Below are 11,029 nucleotides of genomic sequence, written 5' to 3'. Positions count from 1 at the left end.
CTTCGATCCGTCTGTCCGAAAACGCGAAACACTGGGGATACTTTCTCGGATGTTTTTCCCCTTCGCCGGTATCACCTACCCCTGCGTTAGATCACCCCTGGCACCGCGTATTGCCTTGTTATATTTTGTGCTGCTTTGTCTGCTCCGTATTTACTGTTTCTTCCCCCTCTTCTTCTCCGGTAGACCCCGAGATCGGCGCTGATGCCACTGAGTACGACTACGTCACCGTCAACCCCTCCTTGCCAGAGCAACCAGGCAAGCCCCCCTTGATCACCAGATATCGCCTATTCTTCTCTCTACTGCTTGCATTAGAGTAGTGTAGCATGTTACTGTTTCGATTAATCCTATTCTGTTGCATAGCCTGTCATTGTTGCTACACCTGTTGATACCTTACCTGCAATCCTAAATGCTTAGTATATGATGCTAGTTTACCATTAGTGGCCCTACATTCTTGTCAGTCTTCCATGCTATACTATTGGGCCATGATCACTTGAGAGGTGATCACGGGTATATACTATACATACATATACTAAACAGATGGTGACTAAAGTCGGGTCAGCTCGTTGAGTACCCGCAAGTGATTCCGATGTGGGGGCTGGAAGGATAGGTGGCTTCATCCCGGTAGAGGTGGGCCTGGGTTCCCGACGGCCCCCGACTATTACTTTGAGGCGGAGCGACAGGGCAGGTTGAGACCACCTAGGCGAGAGGTGGGCCTGGCCCTGGTCGGCGTTCGCGGTTACTTCATAATAACACGCCTAACGAGATCTTGATATTTGATCTGAGTCTGGCCACTGGCCTATACGCACTAACCAACTACGCGGGAACAGTTATGGGCACTCGGCGTCGTGGTATCAGCCGAAGCCTTCGTGATGTCAGCGAATGAACGGCGCGCGCCGGATTGGACCATAAGCCTGCTCTTGTATTAAGGGGGCTATGTCTGCTTCCGGCCGCCCTCGCAACGTGCAGGTGTGCAATGGGCGATGGGCCCAGACCCCTGCGTCATAGGAGTTAGACCGGCGTGCTGACCTCTCTGTTGTGCCTAGGTGGGGCTGCGACGTGTTGATCTTCCGAGGTCGGGCATGACCCAGGAAAGTGTGTCCGGCGTGTTGGGTTATGTGGTGCACCCCTGCAGGGAAGTTTATCTATTCAAATAGCCGTGTCCCTCGGTAAAAGGACGACCCGGAGTTGTACCTTGACCTTATGACAACTAGAACTGGATACTTAATAAAACACACCCAGACAAGTTCTAGAGACAACCCGATGATCGCTTTCCCACAGGGCGACGAGTGGAGGATTGTCGGGTAGGATTATATGCTATGCGATGCTACTTGGAGGACTTTAATCTACTCTCTTCTACATGCTGCAAGACGGGGGCTGCCAGAAGCGTAGTCTTCGATAGGACTAGCTATCCCCCTTTTATTCTGGCATTCTGCAGTTCAGTCCACCAATATTGCCTCTTTACACATATACCCTTGCATATGTAGTGTAGATCCTTGCTTGCGAGTACTTTGGATGAGTACTCACGGTTGCTTTGCTCCCTCTTCCCCCCCCCCCCCCTTTTTCCTCTTCTTCCCGGAAGTCGCAACCAGATGCTGGAGCCCAGGAGCCAGATGATCCCGAGGATGATCCTACATGGAGTTTGGCTTCGAGGAGTAGTTAGGAGGTCCCAGGCAGGAGGCCTCGCCTTTTCGATCGTTGCTACTTTTGTGCTAGACTTCTTAAGGCAAACTTGTTTAACTTATGTCTGTACTCAGATATTATTGCTTCCGCTGACTCGTTTATGTTCGAGCACTTGTATTCGAGCCCTCGAGGCCCCTGGCTTGTATTATGATGCTTGTATGACTTATTTATGTTTTTAGAGTTGTGTTGTGGTATCTTCCCGTGAGTCCCTGATCTTGATCGTACACGTTTGCGTGCATGATTAGTGTACGATTGAATCGGGAGCGTCACATGGAGCTAGTGCCGTATCGCCCTAGGTTATGACTGTTACATGGTGAATATCATCCAACGAATTCACCGATTCAATGCCTACAAATTTTTCACATATTGCTTTTGCCAAGTTACTAATGCTGCTGTTACTGTTACACTTGCTACAAAATCATTGCTATCACTGCTATCGTTACTATTACCGTCAGCACTATTACCAAAACTATCATACTACTTTGCTAGTGATCACTTTGCTGCAGATAATTAATCTTCAGGTGTGGTTGAATTAACAACTCAACTGCTAATACTTGCAAATATTCGTTGGCTCCCCTTGTGTCGAATCTATAAATTTGGATTGAATACTCTAACCTCGAAAACTGTTGCGATCCCATATACTTGTGGGTTATCAACCACCAGCCACAAACGTAAACTCACCATTGCTTGAAGCCGTAGCTTCACGTGATTTATGGATTTGGCATTGCTTTTTTTGGTTTGCCAGGGTCTCTCAATGATATCAATGTCTTACAGCGATCTCGTCTCTCTGCTCAGCTAGCTAGTGAAAAAGCACCGGCTTGCAACTATACCGTAAATGGCCATGGCTATACCATGGGGTACTATCTTGCCGACGGTATTTTTTCTCCATGGTCAACATTTGTGAAGACCATTAGCGACCCCAAAACCAAGAAGCACAATTTTTTTTTGCCGAAGCACAAGAAGCTTGCCGAAAGAATATTGAGAGGGCATTTGGTGTGTTGCAAGTTCGGCTTGCCATTGTTCGACGTACCTCTCGCTTCTGGGATAAGAAATCCCTAGAAACATCATGACCGCATGTGTAATTTTACACGACATGATCATCGAGGATGAGAGGGATTTGAACTTAGAGTTTTATTATGGCAATGTTGCTAGCCGTGTGAAGCCTGACACGGACGCGTATGAGATTACTGCATTTCTTGACTCCTACCGAAAGATTGAGAACAATGCTTCACACTACTAGCTCCGTGATGATCTCGTTGAGCATCTGTGGCACTTCTATGGGAGATAAATTCCCATTTTTATTTAATAAATAAACTTCATATGTATTTGAGTGTGATTTGAACAATTTTTTGTTGTAATGATTATTCGAATGTGAACATTTGTTCTAATGAAAAATGATTATTGTATTGTGAATTGCATTTCGGACCATTTATATTCATGTTTAATTTATATTATGATTCTATTAGATTTATACGGTTGAAAATCTAGAATTTACGAAGCTTCGTAAAATTGCGGTACCGCGAAGTCTCATACGCGGAACAGATCCTATATTGTGGGATGAGTTACATGATCTATTTCACGTCGGAGACCTTGCAGTATCGTAATTTATTTTACAAGTGTCCTGTAAATGAATTTCGTAAACGAATTTTGTTGGACAGGATATGTTGGATCTGCTAGTCTAAAAAGCTGTTTTTTTTAGGGGAGTTTGTTTGACACTTCTTGTTTTCGGAAGACTAAATCTGATAATCAATCGCAGCAGCCCAAACAAGGCACCTCAGTAAAGGCCCAGGATCCCATCTCCCTCCTCCCACCTCCATCACCATCCGCCTCCGGCGGCGGCGCCGCCCACCTTCATAACCCACCACACAATAGCCCTCCGCGCCATGCCCCTACCCGTTCCCACCTCCCGCCTCCTCGCCGCCATCTCCGCTGCCGCGTCCTCAACTGCAGACCTCCGCCGCCTCTCCCACCTCCTCCTCACCCCCTACACCCCACTCCCCCCGCTCCGCTGCCTCAATACCCTCCTCATGGCGCTCGCCCGCCACCGCATGCTCCCAGACATGGAGTCCTTCGCATCCCGCATGCCCGCGCGCAACCTTCACACGTACACCACCCTTATCAATGCCTACTGCCTCGCCGGCGACCTCCCTGCTGCCAAGCGGCATCTTGCCTCCCTACTCCGCGCTGGTCTTGCGCCGGACTCTCATGCGTATACCTCATTTGTTCTCGGATATTGTCGGGCCGGGCTGCTTTCGCACGCCTGCCGGGTGTTCGTGCTAATGCCGCTCCGAGGATGTGCACGCACTGTGTTCACGTACACTGCGTTGCTCCATGGGCTGTGTGGCGCCGGTATGGTGCGTGAGGCTGTGGCAGTGTTTGCTGGGATGCGGGCAGACGGGTGCGCCCCTGACACACATGTGTATGCCACGATGGTGCATGGACTGTGTGGGGCGGGGCGAACTGGTGAGGCAGAGGTTATTCTCACGGAGGCAATGGCTGAGGGTTTTGAGCCAAATGTGGTCGTCTACAATGCCCTGATTGATGGCTACTGCAATGCTGGGGATCTGGAGCTCGCGGTTAAGGTTTATGAGAGGATGGATCTTAAGGGGTGCTCAGCGAACGTGCGAACGTATACTGAGCTGATATGTGGGTTCTGCAAATCTGGCAAGGTGGACAGAGCCATGGTGATGTTCAGCCGGATGGTTGAGGCTGGTTTGGCTCCAAATGTGGTGACATACACGGCCTTAATTCAGGGGCAGTGCAATGATGGGCAGTTGGAATGTGCTTTTAGGATGCTCCAATCGATGGAGGCCACTGGGCTGGTTCCTAGTGAGTGGACTTGCTCGATGTTGATTGATGCTCTGTGCAAACGTGGAAGGGTTGGGGAAGCTCAGTTGTTTCTTGGGTCTCTTATACAGAAAGGATACAGAGTGAATGAGATTGTCTACAGCAGCTTGATTGATGGACTGTGCAAGGCAGGAAAGGTTGATGCTGCTGACAAGTTAATGCAGAAATTGGTTTCACAGGGGTTTGTGCTAGACGCTCACACATACAGTTCACTAATTGATGGATTATGCAGGCAAAAGGAGTTGTCACAAGCGATGTTGGTGTTGGATGATATGATGGTGAAAGGAGTACAACCCAATACTGTCACGTATACCATTCTAATTGATGAGCTTGTTAGGGAGCTAGGATCTGAAGGTTCAAAGAAGATACTTAATAAGATGATTGCGGCAGGAATTAATCCTGATGTTTTCACGTACACAATATTTGTTCGCTCCTACTGTCATGAGGGAAGGATGGAAGATGCTGAACATATGATGGTTGAAATGGTTGATCAGGGCATTTCCCCTAATTTAGTGACATATAACACTTTGATTAGTGGGTATGCAAATTTAGGACTAGCCAGTCAAGCATTTTCAGTTTTCAAGCACATGGTTGCTAGTAGATGCAAGCCAAATGAGGAGTCCTACACGGCCCTGCTTAGATTATTGGTAAAGAAAAAATCCTCTAATAATATCCTTGCCAGCTCTGTTGATATATGGAAAATAGCAGAAATGGAATATCTCCAGGAGCTTCTGGAGGAGGTGGTTAAGCTTCAGTTGCTTTCAGACATTGAAATTTACAATTGTTTTCTTAGGTCTTTATGCCGAGTTGATAGATTGGAGGAAACCAAAATTTTGCTCGGTGAGATGCAGAGTGCTAACTTGACCCCTGGTGAGGATGTATATACTTCAATTATAGGGTGTTGTTGCAGACTAAAAATGCCAACAGAAGCTTTGACATTTCTTGATTCAATGGTCAAAAGTGGTTATTTACCACGTATAGAATCGTATAGGCATATTATTTGTTCTCTTTGTGAGGAGGGAAGTATTAAGACTGCTAAAAAGGTTTTGGGTCACATGTTATTGGAGGAATACAACTATGATGAGATTGTTTGGAAGATTCTGATTGATGGTCTATTGCGGAAGGGCAATGCTGCTGAGTGTTTGATTCTGCTCTCAGTGATGGAGGAGCAAGATTATCGTCCTGGTGACGCATTGTATGCCAAGCTTACAGGTAAAGTATCAATTGCAAATGATGCACATGAAGTTGCTCAATAAAATTATTAGACAAACCAATAAACTGCCGTGTTTTGATGGTCCATTGCCGAGGCATATGCATTTTCATGTCTCATCAGTTCCATTCCAGCATATCTTCTGCCCGTTATTGGTTTCCTTTCCACGATTTCAGGCTTTCAGCAATGTATAGAATCGTATGGAAGATCTCAGTCATTTTATTTGATAGATTGTAGGAAGATGTCTAGTGGAATATGTTCATAATTCAGTTTAGTAACACTGGTAGATTACAACTCATATGATATTATGTAACAGTATAAACTATGAAAAGTCTTTCATCAGTGACCAAGAATTCACTAACTTACTAATATGAAGGAAAGCTTGATGTAAAAACAGAATGGAAAGCTAAATCACGCATTGTGTTCTCTAATGGAAACTGGGCTTTAACCCGTTTGCTTAATTTTTTTTAATATAGTATTGTGTAGGTAAACAGATTTGGATCTAATATATTTAATGCCAATGATTAAGCACTCTGTGATACAGCCCATATTAGTATTATTAGGCTTATTAGTCATTCACAGATTTATGGCAGACTTTGTTGTGCCCTATTTTACTGCCCCTTGCCAACCTTTTCGCATTCCAGTATTGGCTGACTATTGTTACCATCTGGTACTTATTTTCTGTAACCCCCCTTGATGTACATTTTCTATCAAAGTAGTGGTTCAGTCGTTGTCGTTGTATTGCAACAGTAAGTAAGAAATGCATTTTGCATCTTTCCTGTGATAGCCACTTGCTCTTTCAGCAGGCTGTTTCATCCCTTGGAGGAAGCACACCCTTTCAGAATACCACACAAACTCTACATAGAATAGCTCTCAGCCAATGGCTAGACTTGTATGTGTCAGGCATGCAACAGATTCTCAATGGTATTGGGAACTTCTCAACCAACTCGGAGAGCAACGTGAGCGGGTGCATTCTATTTTGCAGATGGCAAGGCAGTTGTCGTCACAGGAAGAAAGAAGGTATTTTTCAAATTATCTTCTGTTTATGTTGTGTTTAGTTGCCAACTATTGCTTCCTCTTTACCTTTTATGATGCACATTTTGCTCCATCACTTTTGAGACAACTTCCTTCGTTGTTGAGTTATATTAAATGCACACAGTTTTATTACCGTGCCCTGTGCAACGTTTGTGTCTTGTGCACTGAAGGATGTGTTTCTCTTTTTATTTGTCAGGATCAGGGATATCAATTACCTGCTTGAAGAGATATATACAACACCGAAGTTGAATTGTTTGTTCAGTTGATTGCTGTAACTTGGTGAAATTACTAGTTTCTAATGGTAAAGAGCATGAATATTGACAATTATCTAAGTATGTTCCAGACTGCTCCTCGAAGAATACTTGAATGGTAAGCTGCATTTGCTTATTGCTTTCACCAATTTTGCACTTACAATCTAATTATTTATAATTTCCATTCCGCAGGTAAATAGGATAGTCAAATTCTGGAAGATTCTATGGATGCAACTCATTGCTAATGCACCGAGTCAGCTTCTGTATATATGCCGGTTCATAATACCGGCAGTAACCTCGATAGGGTGTCATGCGTAACCGGAAGGCCAAAAGGGAGTCACATGAGGCAGTTACCCAGGTCCAGTCCAGGCCCTCACGGTGGAGGTAAAACCCTATTCCTACTTGATTGAATTGATGGTGATAGCTTGGTATGGGAGCTATGATGTGGTGTACAATGGAGAGATCGCTATGATCACATAGGTGTATCCAGATTAGATAACCTATGATCTAGTCCTAGGCCTTGCTTATACAGGGGACAAGGCCTAGGGGTTACAATGTTCCAGGTCGGTGACGCCGGGGTGGGGACCCTCCGAGATCCCCGGGATAGCTTCTATTGATCGCCAAGTAGATGGATGCGTCTTGATGAGGTCGCCAACCCGTTAGAGGGCCTGGGCCACACCGTGGCCTGATGGGTCGACTTTTGATCTGTCGGGTACCCCTGGTACATGGCATCGTCAGTAGCCCCATTGTATCCTTGCTTATACAAGGGACAAGGCCTAGGGTTTACAAACTTCAAGGTCTGTTATGCCTGGGTGGTGATCCTCTGAGATCCCCGGGATAGCTTGTCTTGATCGCCAAGTAGATGGATGCGTCCTGATGAGGCCACCAACCTTTTAGAGGGCTTGGGCCACACCGTGGCCTGATGGGTTGACTTCCGGTCTGCTGGTGTACCCTTGGTACATGGCATCGTCAGTATCCCCCGAGTGCGTCATGGGCCCGATTGCATCTGGGTTGCAATTGAAATGATTGTGCTATCTTGGACTGCTTGGCAAGGTTATGAGGTACTCCCAGAATCCCTAAAATAGAAAACAGATCTGGCTCCGCCTAATGAGAGGGCCATAGCAGCTGGACGTGCCTGGTGTGGATACCTGAAGCGGAACCTGGACCCGACCAGACAGGAGATGTGCCTAGTGGCCAGCTCCCTAGTTTTGCCTTGATGTCAGTGGCTGTGTTGAATAAATTTAGCATCAAGTATTTCATGTCCATACTTAAATAATGCTGTTTAGTGCATAATTTGTAATATACATTGAGGGTTATACAATTATAATTATTCGAGTCCATACTATACATGTCTCATCATGTTTCTGTTTAGTACCCTTTCTAGTTTTTCAAATCTTGAATGATAAATATAATTGCTTTATAAAGTAAATACTGGTATATAGGACAGCGTTTTGTGGCAGTACTTTTTTGGGTCAAATTTAGTCATGGAGCGATAGCCACTGTCTAAAACCTTGTGATCCTAGTAGTAAGCTGGTGGTTGTATAAAACAAGGTAGCTACTATTTTTTTAGGTTTCGATTAGTATGCCACATACCAGGTTCTAATGTGCGATAGAAAATTAACCTAGTTAAGTGGTGAAAATTTCCGCTGAAAAAACAAATGCTTAAACAATGACCATTTCACTTTATACAAACACCGCCCCGCTTCCGAAGGAAGTTGGAATCCTCATGTGAGTAGTAGGATTAGTCTATAATTTTTGTAGTTCATCTCTGTACGTGCTATTAGGATTAGGATACGAGTCAAAACTCCCAGTATCTCTACCCCGACTCTTGTCTGATGTGCTACATGCTCCTCCAAAAATTTGCTCTGGAGTCCCATGCTTATCTTGATTCAGTAGGTTTGAACCGCCCTCAAGCTGCACCTACTCGCTGATTTGCTGGTACCACGTCTTTCTTCCAATAAATCACACCTACTCTCTTATACAATAGCTAGAGCTTGCAAACTCATTTGCAATTTTGCATATAGATCCAATGACCCAAGTGGTAGCATGCTTTTATTAGGGGCAGTGATAGGCGCCGGTCCGCCGTCCGAAACTTTCGGCCGGTCGGCTCTCAATCGTTCGATTGTGCCAATCGTACGTGCACGATCTCGCGGGCCCCTCACAGAAAAAAGGGGGAAATCCTCCCGCACGGATTGCTTCATCTATCTCGTGACGCCAGTTCCTGCCCAGATCCACAGCTCGCGCCGCCGCTGGTCTTCCCTCGTCGCCGCACTCAGAAATATCCGCACAACTCGTCGTCGTGCCAGTCGTGGTGGTAGCTGCTGCAGTCGCTGGTTGCTGCAAAAAATAAAGCGGCCCGCCGCCGTCGCCGGAGATAGCTACCCTTGTCGCCAGTTGCAGCAAAAAAATGTCCACTGCCGTCGCCGGTGGTAGCCGCCGCTGTCGCGGTTGCAGCAAAAACGGCCGCAGTCGTCGCAGGGCTGCCGCTGTCGTGGGTTGTAGCACAGATTTTGCCGGTTCCAGCACTAGGCTGGATGGTTGCAGCTAAAAAATGGCGCCGCCGCTGCCATCACACCATGGCCGTCGCCAATGGTAGCAAAAACAGCTACCAGTTGTGGCATTCGGCTGGCTACTTGTAGCAAAAATCAAGATGATGGTAGCAAACTAGCAATAAAGGATGTTAGTTCCAGCAAAACAAAAGACAGATGGTAGCAAAAAAAGGGTGCTAGTTCTAGCAAACCAACCAAATAGACTGTGGTAGCAAAAATTGGGGAAGGTTCCAGCAAAAGAAATCCATGATTCCAGCAAAAAATACCACCGTCTCCCGTCACTGGTCGCCCAGTCGCAACACCTTGAGTCTTCGGTTCCAGCATCTCCAAGCTATGGTTGTAGCATTCCTCGCAGCGGTTCCAGCACCATGTCTAGAGCTGACAGGGCGGCGCGTTACATGTTTCAGAGTGCGGCGGCCGTGGCTGCAGGCTGCAGCACCGGCCAGCCGTCGGTGCTGCAGCCTCGACACCGACCAGATTCCAGCACGCGACGGCCGTCCCCCCGCATAGCGCTGCCTGTCCTCCCATCCTCAAAAGCATGACGGCCTTGAAGCGTGCAACCATGGCTGATAGGAAAAAGGTTGAAGGAGCTGGTTCAGGGGGAGCGGCCGCGGGTTAGCCGGAGTGGAGGCAGGGGCTGTGTGCTCCGGGCACGCTGGTGTTGGAAGTACGGCTGGCTGGCCGGCGGAGATATGAGAAAACTGAGGAGTGGATGCGGGGCATTGGATGGATAAGACGAGAGACCGAGTGAAGAAGACGACGAGTGGACGAGCGGCTTCGTTCGATGCGCGGACCCACGAGCAGAAGTTTATGTCGTGCGCGTGAGCGGTGCGGCCGGCCGAATACTCAGCCGGTCGACCGGGCGCAAACGATTCCCTTTTATGAGCCATGATTTCTCTATTGGATCTCCTATTGGTTTATTTAGTTTTGGCGGGCAAATTTCTTGAATCTTCTCCCTCAAACTTGCTACGAGTGCAAATATATATACACTAGTATGGGCTTATGGGCCTAAAACCCACATACACCCACACACACATATAGCCCAGCACCCCTTAAGATTGGCGATAGCTATCTAATGCCCCTATCTTGTTACATGTCAACAAACACTCTTCACTAACTAATCACCTTGTCAACCAATCTGCTATTTGTTCTCTAGAGGTTACATGGCTTGGCTTCAATGTGCCTTCTAGATGCTGTTGATGAAGGATTGATCTATTTACACATGCTTCGTTCGGTCATGTCAAACTGAATTGTTTGTATTATTAATGGCCAACTTGTTATCACAAACAGATGAAATGACCGCCTCAAATCCAACAGGAGGCATTTCACCCAGCATCTCACTCAAGCACACACACATTGCTCTTTATTCCGCTTCAACATTGAGAGACCACAATCTGCTTTTTGCTCCTCCAACATAGCCACAAAAGCCATATGCTGACCTTCTATCATGAGGACAA

General features: G+C 46.6%; 1 protein-coding gene across 3 annotated transcripts in view; it reads left to right on the top strand.

Moving 5' to 3' along the window:
- Positions 1–3,422: 3,422 nt before the first annotated feature.
- LOC123162453 (pentatricopeptide repeat-containing protein At5g65560) overlaps positions 3,423–11,029 on the top strand; it is a 33,767-nt gene continuing 26,160 nt past the window's right edge. Inside the window, exons 1-4 of one of the 3 annotated variants that reach the window (XR_006481287.1) lie at positions 3,423–5,739; positions 6,541–6,757; positions 6,969–7,141; positions 7,216–7,407. Coding sequence is in view for 1 of the 3 variants with exons in the window: in XM_044580235.1 (XP_044436170.1) it covers positions 3,564–5,783 (2,220 nt within the window). In the remaining 2 variants the exon portion in view is untranslated. Of the gene's footprint in view, positions 6,471–6,540; positions 6,758–6,968; positions 7,142–7,215; positions 7,408–11,029 lie in introns of those variants that run through there. The other 2 variants (XR_006481288.1, XM_044580235.1) reach the window with 2 other exon arrangements.

Source organism: Triticum aestivum, chromosome 7B (genome assembly GCF_018294505.1).
Source record: "Triticum aestivum cultivar Chinese Spring chromosome 7B, IWGSC CS RefSeq v2.1, whole genome shotgun sequence".
Classification (NCBI taxonomy): domain Eukaryota; kingdom Viridiplantae; phylum Streptophyta; class Magnoliopsida; order Poales; family Poaceae; genus Triticum; species Triticum aestivum.
This window is presented reverse-complemented; position numbering and strand designations above follow the sequence as displayed.